Source organism: Monodon monoceros, unplaced genomic scaffold, assembly GCF_005190385.1.
Source record: "Monodon monoceros isolate NGI ecotype Baffin Bay Population unplaced genomic scaffold, NGI_Narwhal_1 Super_Scaffold_10, whole genome shotgun sequence".
In the NCBI taxonomy this organism is placed as follows: Eukaryota; Metazoa; Chordata; class Mammalia; order Artiodactyla; family Monodontidae; genus Monodon; species Monodon monoceros.
In genome coordinates this window covers 42,825,727-42,843,506 of record NW_021703766.1, presented here as the reverse complement: position 1 = coordinate 42,843,506, position 17,780 = coordinate 42,825,727, and the positions used below count along the sequence as shown (strand labels likewise).

The following is a 17,780-nucleotide window of genomic DNA, read 5'->3' as shown; positions in this document are numbered from 1 at the left end:
TTTAGGCATGAATTTATTTTTATTTATCTTGTTTAGGATATACTTGCTTCTTGGAACTGTGGATTCATGTTTTTCATCAGTTCTGGAAAATTCTCAGCCATCATTTCTTCAAAGATTGCTGTTCCTCTGTTCTATTTTCTGCTTTTTGGTCTTTTATTAGATATTTGATGTATCTTAATCTCTCTTTCATATATCCATCTCTTTGTCTCTTTGTGCTATGTAATTTCCTCTGATAAATCTTTCAGTTCAAAAGTTCTGTCTTCAGCTATGTCTAATCCACTGTTTTAATTTTTATTGTGGGAATTGCATTTGTTATATTTTTAATCTCTAAAAGTTTCATCTTTTATTTTTCAAATCCACTTTTTTCATTCCTGATACTCTCTTGTTGCTTGCTTACATTTGTGATTGTATATTTTATTTCTTTAAAAATTTTACAAAGGGCTAGTCTGTAGTCTGATTTTGACAATTCCAATATCTGAAATTCTTGCAGGTCCGAATCTTTTGTTTGTTGTTGTGTTATACTGTATTTTTCCAAAGATGGCCAAAACAAGATTTGCTCTTTACAACATGACTTGACACAGGGCAAGTTTATGACTATGGCAGAAGTGACATTGTGATTTCCAAAGCTAGGTCATAAAAGGCAGTACAACTCCTCCCTGATTCCTTTAGCATGTTCTCTCTAAGAACTCCACCACCATGCTGCAAAGAAATCCAAGCATCCTATGGAGAGGAACTGAGGCCCCCAGCCCACAGACCTGACCGAATCTCCAGCCAACAGCCAGCACCAAGTTGTCAGGCACGTGAGTACAGTATCTTGAAAGTGCATCCTCCAGCCCCAAGTTGAGCCAACCCTGCTCATACTACATGGAACAGAAACAAACAATGGAACTGAGCCCTGCCCAAATTGGGAAATTGTAAGCAAAATAAATTATCGCTATTTTTAAAAGCTACCAATATTAGGGGTAGTTTACTTTGCAACAGTTGTTAACTGGAGCAGTTGCTTCTGCTAACCCTCACTCACAGTGGCTTACTTTCTTGTGTGCTTGGTGATTTTATTTTTCTATATATTACCAGGCTGGAACATCATTATTTTAGAGTGATTTATCTTCTCTTTTAGGACAGACCTCAAAGTTAACTACTGATGAGATTTCCCATTTCTCATCCCTCTTACTCGATAACCCTAAAGAACTCACCCCTAGTCTTGGATGGCCCCATCCTGGGACAGTCTGTACTTTTCACATTTGTAAATATCAACATCAGACTGATAATAATCTCATCACCACGCCCCAGTTCACCCCCCACATCTCTACCCTGGGAGAAGAACTAAATTCTTCGATTGGTTAACACATTGTCAGAGGTCAGGGAGCAGGCTAGTTTCCTCCTACTATGGGAAATTGATACAACCACACACATCACTAGTTCAGTGTAAGTGTGGCTCACCTATGCCTAATTTGAGAAAGGAGCAAATTCATTCTCCCTTCAATAATCTCCCTCTATCCCCATTAACCTTTGAGATCCCTAAATGCAAGCAGTTCACCTGCTGCTGCTTGGTTCTATCTCCTTAGTTGTGGCACGCGGGCTCCTTAGCTGTGGCGTGTGAACTCTCAGTTGCAGCATGCCTGTGGGATCTAGTTCCCTGAGCAGGGATCAAACCCGGGACCCCTGCATTGGGAGTGTGGAGTCTTAACCACTGTGCCACCAGGGAAGTCCTGGTTCTATCTCCTTAAGAACAAGCAAGGGGGGAAAAATGTAAGATCTGCCAGCTGAGAAATAAAAAATATCTTCTCCAAATCCCACTAAGGTGCCTTTCCCACCCAGAACTGAGTTTTCCCACTGCTATATATCTCCTTGTAACTTAATTAAAGAGCAGTCAGGGCCTGCCTGCCTACCCTCCAGCATAAACATCCTTGGAAAACGTCAAACACACCTGGATAACTAATTTTGTCATGAGAGCCTCTCATGAGGGAGGGGAAGATCTTGGCACCGCCTCTAGTGGAGCGATGAGTGCAACACCACGGCACCTTGGTAAGCAGCGCCACTGTCAGTAAAACCACTGTTAGAGCAACTCTACCTCTCCCAGCTGCCCCCTACTCTATCCCCTGTCAGATCATGACTTTTTTGAGGGAGTGATTCTTGTGGCCTCCTCTACTTCTTGCCGGATCAGCACTGACTCAAGAAGTTGATCTTATCCACGTGGAAACAACTTAGATGTCCATCAACAGATGAATGGATAAAGAAGACGTGGTACGTATATACAATGGAATACTACTCAGTCATAAAAAAGAATGAAATAGTGCCATTTGCAGCAACGTGGTTGGACCTAGAGAATATCATACTGAGTGAAATAAGTCAGAAAAAGAAAGACAAGTACCATATGATATCACTTACATGTGGAATCAAAAATATGACACAAAAAACTTATCTATGAAACAGAAACAGACTCACAGACATAAACAGAATTGTGGCTGCCAAGGGGTGGGAGAGGGATGGGTTGGGAGTTTGGGATTAGCAGATGCAAACTATTATATACCGAATGGATAAACAACAAGGTCCTACTGTAGAGCACAGGGAAGTATATTCAATATCCTGTGATAAACCATAATGGAAAAGAATATGAAAAAGAATGATGTGTATATATATGTATAACTGAATCACTTTGCTGTATGGCAGAAATTAACACAACATTGTAAATCAACTATACTTCAAAAAAATAAATTTAAAAATTTATGACTTTAGACCCAAACTCTGGTTTACAGGAAATACAGAAGATAAAGGAACACATTAAATGACATCACAATGATCAGGCAAATACAATATGTAGGACATTCTGTAAGACAACTTTAAACTTTGTTTGCAAATTTTCATGATAAAATGTCAGGGAAAGTGAAGAAATTATCAGTGATGGGAATGCACTCAACACAACGATCTGCAAATGTTAAAAATGAGGCAGATCAGCAAACTATAGAGAAAATGAACAAAGTTTGAAAAAATCAGCAAGATTGATAAAATCCCCAGTTAGACTGATCACGAAAAAAAAAAGAGAGAACAGAAATTACTAATATCAAGATTGGAAGAGAGATTATCACTACAAATTCTGTCACCATTAAAAGGATGTAAAGTGAATATTATGACGACTTTGTGTCAAGGCCTTGACCATTTAGATGAAATGCCAATTCCTTGAAAAACGCAACATATGAGAGCAACTCAAGATGCAATAGAAAATATATTTATTCAAGAAATTGAACTTATTATTAAAATCCTTCCCACAAAGAAAGCTCCAGGCCCAGATGGCTTCGCTGGTGAAATCTATTAAAGATTAAAGAGAGAAATAACATAAAATCTTTCAAATCTGAGATCCAGCTATATGTGCTCAGATGGAAACAATCCCTCAAAATACATTAAGTAAAAAAATCAATGTGCAAAGGGACAAGTAGTATTTTCTCATTTATGTAACAAAAAATAGCTATATAGGTGTGTTTCTATGCACAAACTACCCTCTGCAAGGATACCCTGTTGCTTTAGAGGCGTGAATTGAGGAGTTGGAGAAACTGTTTCACTCCTTTTCCTTTTGTATTATCTTAATTTTAAAATATGAACTGTGCATGTAATAAGAAAAGTTTAAAGACTTTTTAACCCAGGATTTTCTGGATTTATAGTCTGACTCTTGTCCCTTGATTCTGTGAATTAGGTACTGAGGAAAAGACTGCAAAAAGGGTGGTTAAAATATTATTCCTGGGGTTTAGGGGACAAGGACATTAAATCCACACTTGGCCACTGGCTGTGTGACTTCAGACATCTTTACCTCTCTGAGGCTCCACTTTTACTATCTGTGAATGGGAGGTTGTGCATTAAAGGATTAATTTTGTCCAACTCCTGGGAGGTAACCTCTAATCCCTTGGAATATCCTGCTTGTTAGGAGTATCTTTGTTTACCTGGGGTCCTTGGGCTGTGCAGTATAAGCTTGACCCCTGGAGGGGCTGGAGACTAAGGTCAGTCATGTGGGAGGTAGGCCATGCCCATGTGACTGACCCCCAATAAAAGTCTGGACACCACAGCTCATGTGAATGTCCCTGGCTGTAGCACTCCATGTGTGTTTTCATGTTTTGTTGCTGGGAGAATTGAGCACCATTCACTGGGCTCCGCTGGGAAAGGGCAATGAGAAGCTTGCTTTGGTGTCTCCAGGACCTATGTCTTGTCTTGGTGTCTCCAGGTCGTATGTCTCCTATGTCCCATAGCTTCTTCCCTTTGGTATTTTTAATCTGTATCCTTTCACTGTAATAAATCATAACCATGAGTAAACCAGTTTTTCTGAGTTGAGTCCCTCCAGCAAATCGGTGAGCCTGATGTGGTTTTGGGGATCCCTAAACACAGGGGTGATTAATGTCATATACCTCTTCAGGGGCATAGACACCAATGGGGTTGTACGTACACAAAACTTAATGATCACAGCCAGTATGTATTGAGCACATACTGTATACCAGGCTGTGTGTGTCCACGAGCTCACTGGATCCTCATAACAACTCCGTGAGGCTGATACTATGATTAATTTCTTGTTTTTATTTTATTGTGAAATGTACTGTACATTCAGGAGTGTAAAATATAAATGTATGGCTTTAAAAAATACTTATAATGTGAATAACTGTGAATCTTCATCAGGTTAAGATAAAAAGGACATAGAAGTCCCCATGAGCCCCTACCCAGCTACAACTCCTCTAATCCCTTGAGGTAACCACCTTTCTGACTTTCGTGATAATAATTTCCTTGCTTGCCTTTCTTTATAGTTTGACCACCGATGTATGTATCCCCCATACTATATTGCCATTTCATTATCCCTGCTTTTGAGTTTTTTGAATAGAATAGGACAGCATGTCCTGTTTGGCTGTTTGATGTCTGGTTTCTTTCACACACCACGTGTGTGAGATTTATCCATGTGCTTTTACGTATCAGTAGTTTACGCTCCTTTCACGACTCTGTAGTATTCTGTTGTATGACGATACCACAATGTATCTATCCATTCTCCAGTTGATGGAAATTCCCATTTGGGACTATTACAAACAATGCTGCTGGGAACATTTCTTCCTGTACATGTTTCCTGATGCCCATGTTCAAGTTCTCTAAGATATATACTTAATAGGGAACAGATAGGTAAAAGGTTATGTGCATTTTCAAATTTATTCAGCAGCACTACCCTCTCTCCCATTTTAAGATGAAGCAATTGCAACAAGAGAGGTGAATACCTTTCCCAAGGTCACAAAGCCACACAAAGCCTTGCTCCCAGAGCCCACATTCTCACTTAACACCCACTGGCATATGATGGGCACCTAATAATTGTGAGCTGTTATTCTGAGGGTCGTTGGGGGCTGTTTTGGGGGGGTTCCTTTCCTGTCCCCATTATTCTGAACTATGTCCCCATAAGTTAATAATTAACTGCCCCTCAAGGAGCCTGTGATCCTAAAGATTTACCTTTCCCTGGTTACTGTCTGGTTAATCAGTCACTGGCCCTGGCCGGGCAAGGGGCACTAGGTGGACCAGCTGCCTCCGAAGCCCCCTGACCTGGTGTGGAAGTGGCGAAGGATTCCTGATGCTCTGGACCTGTCGTGTGCTCTGCTCCCAAGCGGGGTCCTCCGCTGGGGGCTGGAAGCCCCTGAGCTTTGATGGTGGGGCCTTCCACCTCAAGGGCACAGGAGAACTGACCCGGGCTTTGCTGGTGCTACGGCTGTGTGCCTGGCCCCCTCTGGTCACCCACGGCCTGGCGGTGAGCAGTGACCGTGGGGACTGGCCCAGGGGGTCCCCAGGGCCAGGCTCTGAGCCCTTTCTCCCTGTCACCCCAGCTCCAAGCCTGGTCTCAGCGACTCCTGGGGTCCCAGCTCTCGGGCGCGCTTCTCCGAGCATCCATCTACGGGCAGTTTGTGGCTGGTGAGACCACAGAGGAGGTGAGGGGCTGTGTCCAACAGTTGCAGAGCCTAGGCCTCCGGCCCCTGCTGGCGGTGCCCACTGAGGAGGAGCCAGACTCAGCTGTCAAGACCGGGTGAGTAGGGGGCCAGGGACCAGGGTGGCCGGGAGGCTTGCAAGAAGGGGGTTAGTGGGCTCCAAACCCTGACGCCTGCTGGCTGGGCAGCGAGGCCTGGTATGAGGGGAACCTCAGCGCTATGCTTCGATGTGTGGACCTGTCACGAGGCCTCCTGGAGAGCCCCGGCCCGACTGGAAACATCCTCATGCAGCTGAAGATTACGGCTCTGATGAGCACTCGGCTCTGTGTAAGGGACGGGCAGGGTGGGAGGGGAGGGGGTGGGCGCCCCCCAGGTCCCCCTCGCTACCCCACCTACCACCCCATTCCAGAAGGAGCTAACCTCACGCGTCCGAAGGCCAGGGGGCTCCTTGGAGCTGAGCCCCGAAAGACTGGCTGAAGCCATGGACTCTGGGCGGGTAAGGAGCTCAGGCTGGGGGAGATTGAATGGTTGGTGGGGAATGTGGGGGAAGCAGAGCCCCCTGGACTTGGAGGTAGCAGGCACCCGCCAGCGGCATGTTCAAAATGTTTAACTACCTCTACTTTCCAGGCTTAGAATGATCAGAATAAGTGTGGCTACAGACCTGGGGCATGGCTGGAATAAATGGAATATGGGTCACCTGGGGACTCTAGGGGAGGGGCCTGGGGGCTGGGAGCTCTCAGAGGAGACACTGAGACAGCAGCTCTTTACCAACTAGAAGAAAGTAATCAATATTTTATCAATCGACTCAGCTATGCTAGTGTGTGCTAACTAGATGGAAGCTATGATTAGACCAATGGGTTTTGGTTCATTCATTCACTCATTTGTTCTTTCACTGATTCTTTTTTTTTAATTAACTGTAACTTTTGAAAAATATTTACTTTATTCATTTACTTATTTGGTTGCGCCGGGTTTTAGTCGTGTCAGGTGGGCTCCTTAGTTGTGGCACGTGTGCTCTTAATTGTAGCCGGCAGGCCCCTTAGTTGCGGCATGCATGTGGGATCTAGTTCCCTGAGCAGGGATCGAACCTGGGCCCCCTGCGTTGGGAGCACAGAGTCTTAACCACTGCGCCCCCAGGGAAGTCCCTCTTTCATTTATTCTTTATTTCCATATCTTATTTCTACCTTCCCTGCCATCAGCAGCATGTATCTCTTTGTTACTGTGATTTTGTTTTGCCAAGTATATGCTCTTTGGGGGCATATTTTTCCAACATTTTATTATGAAAATTTTCAAACATACAGAAAAGTTGAAAGAATTTTACAGTGAACACCCATATACCTGCTGCCGTTAACATTTAACTATATTTGCTTTATTTATTTATTTATTTTTAAACATCTTTATTGGAGTATAATTGCTTTACAATGGTGTGTTAGTTTCTGCTTCATAACAAAGTGAATCAGGTATACATATACATATATCCCCATATCTCTTCCCTCTTGCGTCTCCCTCCCTCCCACCCTCCCTATCCCACCCCTCTAGGTGGGCACAAAGCACCGAGCTGATCTTCCCGTGCTATGCGGCTGCTTCCCACTAGCTATCGGTTTTACACTTGGTAGTGTATGTATGTCCATGCCACTGGGCTTATACTTGCTTTAAATCGTATCTATCCTTCTATCCATTCCTCTATCCATCCATCAATCCACATTTTTTTGATGCATTTCAAAGTAAGTTGCAGACATCAGCACACTTCTCCCCCAAATGCTTCAGAACGCACATCACTAATTAGAGTTCTGTATTTATTTCTTTTCAGGTAAAATTTACGTACAATGAAATGCACACATTGTAAATGTACCCTTTGATGATGAGCTTTGACAAATACACACCTGAGCAATTCAAATCCCTATCAAGGTATAGAACATTTCCATCACTGCAGGAAGTTCCCTTGTGCCCTTCTCCATCAATGGGGCTGGGTGGGCGGTGGAGGGTATAGTTTTAAACGCACACAAGTAACATTATGTTATCTATGGCATTCTGTTTCTTACTTTTTTCACTGAGCATTCTGATTTTAAGATCCCTCCAAGCATCTCTGTGTACATCTAATCCATTTTTTAAAATATTTATTTATTTGTTTGGCTGCTCTGGGTCCTAGTTGTGGCACGCGGGATCTTCGTTGCCGCGTGCGAGATCTTTTAGTTGTAGCATGTGGACTCTTAGTTACAGCATGTGGGATCTAGTTCCCTGACCAAGGATCGAACCTGGGCCTCCTGCACTGGGAGTGTGGAGTCCCAACCACTGGACCACCAAGGAAGTCCCTAATCCGTTGTTTTTAATGGCTGCTTCTGGCCACATGGTTTACCTCTCCTGGGATGGACATCCGGGTGGTTTCTGAGTCTCCGTCACCCCAAGTAATGCTGCCTGGGACCTGCTGAGGTTTCTTTTCTTAATTCGTAATTTTTAATATATGTCACAGAACACATAGAAGCAGGACTTAGTGCTTCAAAGGATCAGCTCTGGAGCGTACCGAATCTCACCTCTTCATGAACTTAGTTTACTCATGTGAGGGCAGTGACAGTAATTGCTTCCCAGGGTGGTTTTAAAGACTAAAGCCCCTGCCAGGCTGGCATCTGCACGATGACAGAGGGGCCCTCATCCCTCTGTGTCACTAGGTTCCCTTGGCTTCCCCAGCACCATCAGACCTGGTGTTCCTTTTCCATCTCTGCCAGTTCATTCTCAACCTTTGTTAGATTTTATTCTGCCTGACTCTTAAATATGGAGGTTCCTCAGGGCGAGGTGCCGGCTCACTCCCCTCTCAGTCCTTACTCCCCTCCGAGGGACCTTCGCACCCACCCCTACAGCCTGTTTCCCTGCTCTGCACTCATGATGCCTGCCTTCTGTCTCCAGTCCCTCTGGAACCTCCGCCTGGTCGTCCCCCAGACCCCTCACACCAACTGGGTCCCACACTGGCCTGTGTCTCCCCAAACCTGCCCCTTCCTCCTGTCCCCATCTCAGAGCAGTCCTACCACCCCCATCCCGATCCCAGACCCCACCCATCCTTGGTCTTCACAGCCACGGGCTCCACAGCACGATTCATAACTGTCCTGTTCACGGCCATATCCCAGGCCATGGCACCTAGACAAGATGTGATAAACATATGTTAAATAAATGAGTAAATGAATGGAGCAAGTGAGTCTGAAACAGAAAATTAATGGTGGAGAACTTACCACTCACCACGTGCACTGTCCTAAGTGGTTTGTATGTGTTCAAGGGAAGCATTTACTCTCTGCCTGAAGATGCTGAGGTTTAAATGCCAGGTCAAGCTGTGTGATTTTATAAGTTTATTTATTTATTTATATTTTTGGCTGCGTTGGGTCTTCGTTGCTGCGTGCGGGCTTTCTCTAGTTGCGGCAAGCGGGGGCTACTCTTCGTTGAGGTGCGTGGGCTTCTTATTGCTGTGGCTTCTCTTGTTACGGAGCACAGGCTCTAGGCATGCAGGCTTCAGTAGTTGTGGCACACGGGCTCGGTAGTTGTGGCTCACAGGCTCTAGAGTGCAGAATCAGTAGTTGTGGCTCATGGGCTTAGTTGCTCCATGGCATGTGGGATCTTCCCGGACCAGGGCTTGGACCCGTGTCCCCTGCATTGGCAGGCGGATTCTTAACCATTCTCCACCAGACACAGCTTGGAAGTCCCAAGCTGTGTGATTTTAGACGAATGACTTCAACTCTCTATGCCTTCACCTCTGTTTCCCCCTCTGTAAAATGGGGATGACAATAGTCCCTACTTCAGAGGGTGGTGAAGGGTAAATGAGGACCTGAAATTGCATGTGGCACCCTGTCGACCCTCTGTGAGGGTGGTGGTTCCACCAGCTGCTCACACCCCATAACTCTCCTGGGATGATGCCCCATAGGGAGACAATTCTCTGACTGAGGAGAAGAACTCCGCAGGTGCCCCTCACCCTTCCCTTCTCCTGGAGAGTCTTCTCCCCCAGGATGGGATCCATATCCATCCTGTTGACGATACTGGAGCCCTAAATTCCACCTGTTCCTCTTTCTTTAACTTCCCAATTTCTTTGAACCCAGCTGGACTCCCTGAGTCACCAGCAGCTCACATTCACCCTTGAACCCCCATAAGAGGACCCTGAACTAGGGATAGTTATTATTTCCACATTACAAATGTAACAATGCTCTAAACGTTTGTTGAACATCTACCACATTCCAGGTGCTGTGCCAGGGGTGGGGATGATGACCAAGATAAACAAAATCTCTGCCCTCGAGGTAATTACTTGCTAGTCTGGGAGGCGCAAGAGACACTCAATTGTTAAAACCAAAGACCAGTTGGGGCTTGCAGGGCCTCGTGCCAGGGCGGCGGGGGGGGGGGGGGGGTGGGCAGCGCACCGAGCCAGGAAAATCATTCTTTTTCAAGTTTAGGTTCTAGTACCCCTTGGGCTCTCAGTTTCCTAATCTGGAAATTGGGAATAATATTTACTTAATTGTTTTAGGGAATCAAATTTATTAATGCAGATAAAGTAGGTGCTTTTGAAATTGGGCTCCAAGGGCTTCCCTGGTGGCGCAGTGGTTGAGGGTCCGCCTGCCGATGCGGGGGGCGCGGGTTCGTGCCCCGGTATGGGAAGATCCCACATCCCGCTGAGCGGCTGGGCCCGTGAGCCATGGCCGCTGAGCCTGCGTGTCCAGAGCCTGTGCTCCGCAACGGGAGAGGCCACAACAGTGAGAAGCTCGCGTACCGCAAAAAAAAAAAAAAAAAAAAGAAATTGGGCTCTGAGAGCTTCCCCATATTAGTAAACCGCCTTTTCACTTGAGCTCTTTTGAAAGGTTTCTGTTTATTGCTCCCTTACAATCAAGTAATCTTGGATTCAGGTGGGGAGTGTGGCGCAGAGACAGACACAGAGAAACATTGCCCTCTCTTTACTCTATCCCTAAGTGTGTGAAAAAATGTAATAAATGTTTAATTATAGTAAAACAAAGCCGATATGTTACAAGTATAGACAGCCATTGTAGGGAAAAATAAGGCTGAGGAAGGGGAAAGGAAAGCCCCAGGAAGGGAGTTGCAAGTTCAAACCAGAGAAAACCTCATAGAGAAGGTGGCATTGAAATAAAGACCCTGCAGAGAGGTTGGAGTGAAGTAAGTAGACATCTGGGCAAAAAGTGTTCCAGGCGGAAGGAACAGCCAGAGCAAAGGCTCTGAGGTGGGAAGGTACCTGGCATGTTCAAAGACTAGCAGGGAGGCCTGTGAGGCTGGAGGGCAGGAAGTCAGGTGGAGGGTGGGAGGAGGTGAGAGCAGAGGGGTCAGACCAGGGGAGCCTAGTGAGTTGCAATGAGGCCTTCAAAGTTTGATGAGGAAACTGAGGTCCCAAGAGACGAATGCGAGGTAACACTTATGGCTCTTATTCTGAGCTAGCTACTGTTCCAGGCACTTTCTAGATGCTAATTCCAAGTCACGTCACTCTCCCACTGGAAAATGGAGCTTGGAATAACATCTGCCTACTAGGATCATTGTAAAGATTAAATACGTAAGATGGCATTTGAAGCCACCTGTTATTATAACAGGTATTGAGTGCTTACCATATTCTGGCACTGTCCTGTCCTGTTTATGTCCAGGCACATCTCATATATTAACCCATTTTTATCCACACAGCAACTCCATGAGGTAGTTATTATTATCACCCCCATTTTACAGAGAAGAACACTGAGGCCCAGAGAGGTTATATGATTTGTTCAAGGCCACACAGTAAGTGGTGGAGCCAGGATTCAAACTCAGATTCTGAGCTCTCAACCATTGTATTATACCTCGATAAATAATATCAATGTGATACAGCTACTTTTCAGATTTCTAACAATTTCTGAACTGTTTTTCCCTTCCTGCTGGTGGGGGAGAGAAGACTTAGGTTCTGGAAGGGTCCAGTAGCCCTGAACTGCTCTTGCCACCCCCTACCCCCCACAGGACCTCCAGGTCTCCTGCCTCAATGTCGAGCAAACCCGGCATCTCCAGGCCTCCTTGAGCCGTTTGCACCGGGTGGTACAGGTAACACCTGCGGCCGCGGTCTGGCTCCACTGCACCTGCTTGCTGGTCACTCCTGGGGGCCCGACCACAGTCCCTCTCACCCTCAGCACGCCCGGGCCCAGCATGTGAGGCTCCTGGTGGACGCTGAGTATACCTCCCTGAACCCTGCACTCTCTCTGCTGGTGGCCGCTCTGGCCACTCGCTGGAACAGCCCCAGGGAAGGCGGGCCCTGGGTGTGGAACACTTACCAGGCCTATCTGAAGGTGTGTGGTGCACTTGGGGCGGGTGGGGGGGGTCCGGGGGAGGGGACCGCAGGCCGGGGTCCCAGCACTTTGACCCGAAGCTGCCCCTGTGCTCTGCCAGGACACCTACGAGCAGCTGAGGCGGGATGCTGAGGCCGCAGACAGGGCTGGCCTGGCCTTCGGGGTGAAGCTGGTACGAGGGGCATATCTGGACAAGGAGAGAGAGGTGGCCCGGCTCCAGGGTACCGAAGATCCCACTCAGCCTGACTACAAGGCTACCAGTCAGAGGTGGGACTGGGGCAGGCTGGCCTCTGAGACAAATAATATTAGCATCTAACCTTTCATTAGAGCTCACTCCCCAGGGTGCTGAGTGTCCTGTGTGGGTCTACACAACACTCCCTCTCCCCAGTCCAGGACACCGTCACTTCCCACCTGAAGAGCAGCCTCCTCCTTGGGCTTCCTGCTCCCTTCTCTATCCCCCCTCCCCATTCGGTCCCCATGTGCAGCCAGAGGGAGCCTGCCTCAAATCTTGTCCCTCCTCAGTTCAAAATCCCCCCATGGCTCCCAGTGCACCCTTGAGAAACCCCAGATCCTTGCAGCGGCCTGCAATCCTGTCCCCTCGCTCACTTCACTCCAGCCACACTGGCGTCCTTGATGACCCCCAGGGCCTTTGCACTTCCTGTTCCCACTGCCCAGAACCTTGTCCCTCCAGACAGTGGTGTGGCTCAATCCCTCACTCCTTAGATCTTTACTTGTTGGTACCTTCTCAGGGGACCTTCCTGCCCTCCCTATCAAAAACTAGAACTTTCCACACCCACTCACTTCTTAGATTTATTTTTCTTCCGGCACTTATCAGCAGTTGAGGTTTCACATTCGGTTGCTCATTATTCGTCTCACCCACGGGAGCGTGGGCCCAGGAGGGCAGGGCATTCTGATTTGTTCACTGCTGAACCCCCAGTGCTTAAAATTGCACCTGCTGTGTGGTGGGTGCTTGGTACAGATCTGTTGAAAGAATGAATAAACAACCCAAGCGGTAGATACTATTATTATCATCCCCATTTCACAGAGGATGAAATCGAGGCACAGAGAAGTGGAATCATTTACCCACGGTTGCACAGCTAGTGAGTGGCAGGGCCAAGATTTTTGGCAGACTGGCTCTAGAACCCACATTTTTACTCACCTCAAATCATTGTGAGTTCCTTGAGCCACCATCCCATGGCCCTGGGAAGAAAGAATTTATTCTTTCAGGGAATTCCCTGGCAGTCCAGTGGTTAGGATTCTGGGCTTTCACTGTTAGGGGCCCAGGTTCAATCCCTGGTTGGGGAACTAAGATCATGTAAGCCGAGAGGCCGCAGCCAAAAAAAAAAAAAAAAAAAAAGAATTTATTCTTTCAATGCATACTTGCTGACCACTTTATTTATTTTTCTTTTAAATTTATTTATTTATTTTTGGCTGTGTTGGGTCTTTGTTGCTGCCCTCAGGCTTTCTGCGCTCAGGCAGCAAGTGGGGGCTACTCTTCGTTGCTGTGCGTGGGCTTCTCATTGCGGTGGCTTCTCTTGTTGTGGAGCACGGGCTCTAGGCGCACGGGCTTCAGTAGTTATGGCACGCAGGCTCAGTAGTTGTGGCTCACGGGCTCTAGAACTCAGGCTCAGTAGTTGTGGTGCATGGGCTTAGTTGCTCCACGGCATGTGGGATCATCCCGGACCAGGGCTCGAACCCCTGTCCCCCGCATCGGCAGGCGGATTCTTAACCACTGTGCCAACAGGGAAGTCCCTGACCACCTGATTCAGATCAGGAACTGTGTTGCACCCTGGTTGCAGTGGCAACCAAGGTGGCCACCAGGCCCTGTCTTCATGGAGTTTTCAAAGCCCAATTCCATTTCACAGTGGACCAAGGAGAGGTCTGTAGAATTGCAAGTACTTACCAAGCTTCCAGAGCAAGTTGCCAAGCCACGAAGGCTAAGCTTGCATCCAAGCCCATGAAGGTTCCTAGGCACATTTGTGTCCCATAGGCTTAATCATTTGGCACCATCTTTGTTTTTTTTTTACTGAGATATAATTCACATATCGTAAAATTTGCTATTTTAAAGTGTACAATTCAGTGACCTTTAGTATGTTCATAAGGCTGTGCAGCCATCACCACTATCGAATTCCGGAACATTTCCATCACCTCAGAAAGAAACCCCAGGGCTTCCCTGGTGGCGCAGTGGTTGAGAGTCCGCCTGCCGATGCAGGGGACGCGGGTTCGTGCCCCGGTCCGGGAGGATCCCACATGCCGCGGAGCGGCTGGGCCCGTGAGCCATGGCCGCTGAGCCTGCGCGTCCGGAGCCTGTGCTCCGCAACGGGAGAGGCCACAACAGTGAGAGGCCCGAGGACCGCAAAAAAAAAAAAAAAAAAAAGAAACCCCATATGCATTAGCAGTCACTCCCCATTCCCACCCCCGCTCAGCCCCTGGCAACCACTAATCTACTTTCTGTCTCTATTCTGGACATTTCATATTAATGGAATCATATAATATATGACCTTTTGTACCTGGCTTCTTTCACTCAGCATAATGTTTTCAAGGTTCAACCACGTTGTAGCATGTGTCAGTGCTTCATTCCTTGTTATGGTCGCATAATATTCCATTGTATGGAGAGTCCACATTTGATTTATCCTTTCATCAGTTGATGGATATTTGGATTGTTTCCACGTTTTTTGTCAATTGTGGATAGTGCTGCTATGAACATTCACGTACACATTTTTGTGTAAACATACAGTTTTCATTCTCTTAAAAGTTGAGTTCTCTAGGACTGGAATCGCTGGGTCATATGGTCACTCCATGTTTAACTTTTTGAGGAGCTACCAGATGGTTTTCCAAAGTGGCTGCAGCATTTTAGACTCACACCAGCACGGTGGGAGGGTTCCAATTTCTCCACATCTTCTCCAGCACAGTACCATTAATGTTTTAATAGAGATTTTGAATAAATAATACATTCACATGATTCAAACATCAAAATGATACGAAAATGAACACACCGACACAGCTCATGTCCACTCACATCACCATGTAATCACGGGGTCTCCCTGCCCCCGCAGGGGCACTCCACTCTCCTCTGGGTGTCCATTTAGCCGGTCCCCCACTTACAGTCATTTGGGTTGTTACTAACCCTGCTCTGTAGACACTGCTGCAGTGAATGACCTTGGATAAATGTCATCTTGTGTGATGTGGCCCTTTGCTGTGAGAGTGCCATTGTGCCAGAGGCTTTATGTCCACCCTCATCTCACTCCATCCTCACAACAACACTGTTAGGTGAACGTGGGTTGTTAAAGAGAAGAAAAAGGCTCAGAGAGGGGATGTCTCTCGCAGCGGAGGCAGGTGGGATGCAGGTACTTCCTGACTTCAGGGTCCTTGCCCTTAGGCACCCCACCTCCCAAGGACAGAAATCCCCAGTCCCTGGGGCCTAACTCTCACTTACCAGGTGTCATATGCCAGACCTTCATCTCCCTTCAGTTACAGCCGCTGTCTGGAGCTGATGCTGACCCAGGTGTCCCATCGTGGCCCCATGTGCCCCCTCATGGTGGCTTCCCACAATGAGGACTCTGTTCACCAGGCAACCAAGCGGTATGAAGTAGGGGACTGGGAAATAGGTGGCCAAAGGGTGGTGGACATGGAACAAGGGGAGGGACAGTGTGGGCCAGTAGGTTCAAAGGGGATCTGGGGAGGATATTCAAAATATTTAACTCCTGCTACACCTGCAGGTCCCATAGGCCCCAGCTGAACAAGGCATTGCCCCTTATTTGCTGGGGGCATGGGGAGGTCCCAGGGCTCCAGGGAAGAAGTGGGGACTCACTGGGGATCCTTCAGGGGGCCCAGGGCAGTGGTTATTTATCAGTGAGTTTGGAAGTACTTCAACATTTGAATAACTAGCACAGCCATACGAGTGCATCACGGCTGATTTTCAGCTCTGGATCCAGCCACTGTCTGGATTGATGATGTGGCCTTTTCTGTAGCATGTGGGAGCTGGGCATTCCTCTGGATGGGCCTGTCTGTTTTGGACAACTTCTGGGGATGTGTGACCATGTCTCCCTGGCACTGGGTATGTGAATGATCTGTCCCTCCCAGCCCCACTCCCACATCCCACCCAGTCAGCCCCAGGCCTCATTCCCTCCCAAAGAGATCCCATCTTCCATTCCCAGACAATGCCTGGCCAGGCTCCCATCCAGAGCCTGCAGCCGGCCCGAGCGCCAGACCCTTCCAGATAGATCTGTCCCATAGCTGAAGGCCTTGCGGGCCTGTGTCTCTGTGTCTGCGGTCTGTTGTTTTTGTTGGTTCTTCATCATGGTATCTTGTCGCCTGTGTGCTTTGTTATCTTTACTGTGTTTTTCACCAGGGCCTGAGACCAGAAGATTTATGTTTTCTTCTGCCAGGTGCTAAGGGGTACAAAGTCAGTGTACCCTAACTTCACAGCTTGAGGTGTTTTTTTTGAGATATCCCAGGGATGCAAATTGAGGCTGCAAATATTTTAGGGGACTAACCCATGGCCACAACCTATCAGAGATGGATTTCTCTATTTTTTTCCTTGCTCTGCTCATGGTCAAGGCCATTCCCCGGGAGTGAGGGAGGGTGGGAGGTTTGACTTCTTGTTATCTCTTACTTTGAGGGTCTAGATTTTTGGATTCCAACTTAATCTGGGGAAGTTCTCCTTTATAACTCTTACCGTGGTCAGGCTTTGGGCCTCCATTTCTGTACCCCCTCAGCTTTGAAGTCATTAAGTAGCAGCTCAATTTTGCCTTCAGGATAGAAATGCTTCTTGTGTAACCCTTCCTTCTCTGGATTCTCACTTTCTCTTAATTCTTGGATTAGTAAATTCCTTATTCTCTTGGCAGCATTTTCATAACTTTGAGAAGATTTTTTTTTTAATGTTTACTCCAGGATTTTTAGTTTTTTCAGTGGGAGATTTTGTCCAACCCACCTAGTCTGCCATGTTCTCAAGAAATGGAAATCTCTGTTCCAGATGGGGCCTGGGGGAGCCTCTCCCCAAACACCAGCCCACACCCTGCAAATACTCTCCCTCCAGGGCAGGCTGGCTATGCTGTGTACAAGTCCATCCCCTATGGCTCCCTGGAGGAAGTGATCCCCTACCTGATCCGGAGGGCCCAGGAGAACCAAAGTGTACTGCGGGGTGCCCGCAGGGAACAGGAACTGCTCAGCCAAGAACTTCGGCGGAGGCTGCTGGGGCGGGGCCTGAGGGTACCCCATTAGCACCCCCAGGGGTCATATGGTCAATAAAGGTCCTGAGCTGCTGCCCAGGCAGCTGCCCTGTATGGAAGCTACCTCCTTGGGGAAGGGCTCATCTCAGCCTCAGCCAGCCCAAGCTAAGGGGGCTCTGTGGCTCAAGAGAGATCTTTAGATGACCCTAGAGCATAGCAAGGGCATTGATCAAAGACTAATGAGCTCCCCCACCAACCCTGAGGCAGACGATCCTGCGATGGGCCTGGGGTCAGCTCTACTCAGCCAGTTAGTGACTCACGTGGGAATTTTCTTTACTCCAGTGGACGCCCAGGTGAAGAGCACAGATGAAGAGCAGACACTGAGGCACTGAAATCTAGAGGCT

At 47.5% G+C, this 17,780-nt stretch overlaps 1 protein-coding gene across 2 annotated transcripts; it reads left to right on the top strand.

Moving 5' to 3' along the window:
* Window positions 1-5,494: 5,494 nt before the first annotated feature.
* PRODH2 (proline dehydrogenase 2) lies at window positions 5,495-17,712 on the top strand. 2 transcript variants are annotated; one of them, XM_029242359.1, is made up of 10 exons: window positions 5,495-5,755; window positions 5,832-6,028; window positions 6,119-6,257; window positions 6,340-6,426; window positions 11,883-11,963; window positions 12,050-12,205; window positions 12,306-12,472; window positions 15,677-15,787; window positions 16,177-16,262; window positions 17,244-17,476. In XM_029242359.1, the coding sequence occupies exons 1-10, from the start codon at window positions 5,582-5,584 to the stop codon at window positions 17,426-17,428; spliced, it is 1,383 nt and encodes a 460-aa protein (XP_029098192.1). In that variant the 5' UTR covers window positions 5,495-5,581; the 3' UTR covers window positions 17,429-17,476. The 2 variants fall into 2 exon arrangements, with proteins under 2 accessions (XP_029098192.1, XP_029098203.1); XM_029242370.1 differs by lacking the exon at window positions 16,177-16,262 and having other exon boundaries at window positions 5,504-5,657; window positions 17,244-17,712.
* Window positions 17,713-17,780: the final 68 nt, after the last annotated feature.

What these genes read in the sequence shown, in the direction of transcription:
- PRODH2 (XM_029242359.1), top strand. Translation starts at nt 5,582, where the DNA reads ATGCTCTGGACCTGTCGTGTGCTCTGCTCCCAAGCGGGGTCCTCCGCT. An exon ending in TGGTCACCCACGGCCTGGCG is followed by an intron (nt 5,756 to 5,831) that starts GTGAGCAGTGAC and finishes CTGTCACCCCAG; the next exon opens with CTCCAAGCCTGGTCTCAGCG. An exon ending in GTTCACCAGGCAACCAAGCG is followed by an intron (nt 15,788 to 16,176) that starts GTATGAAGTAGG and finishes CCTTTTCTGTAG; the next exon opens with CATGTGGGAGCTGGGCATTC.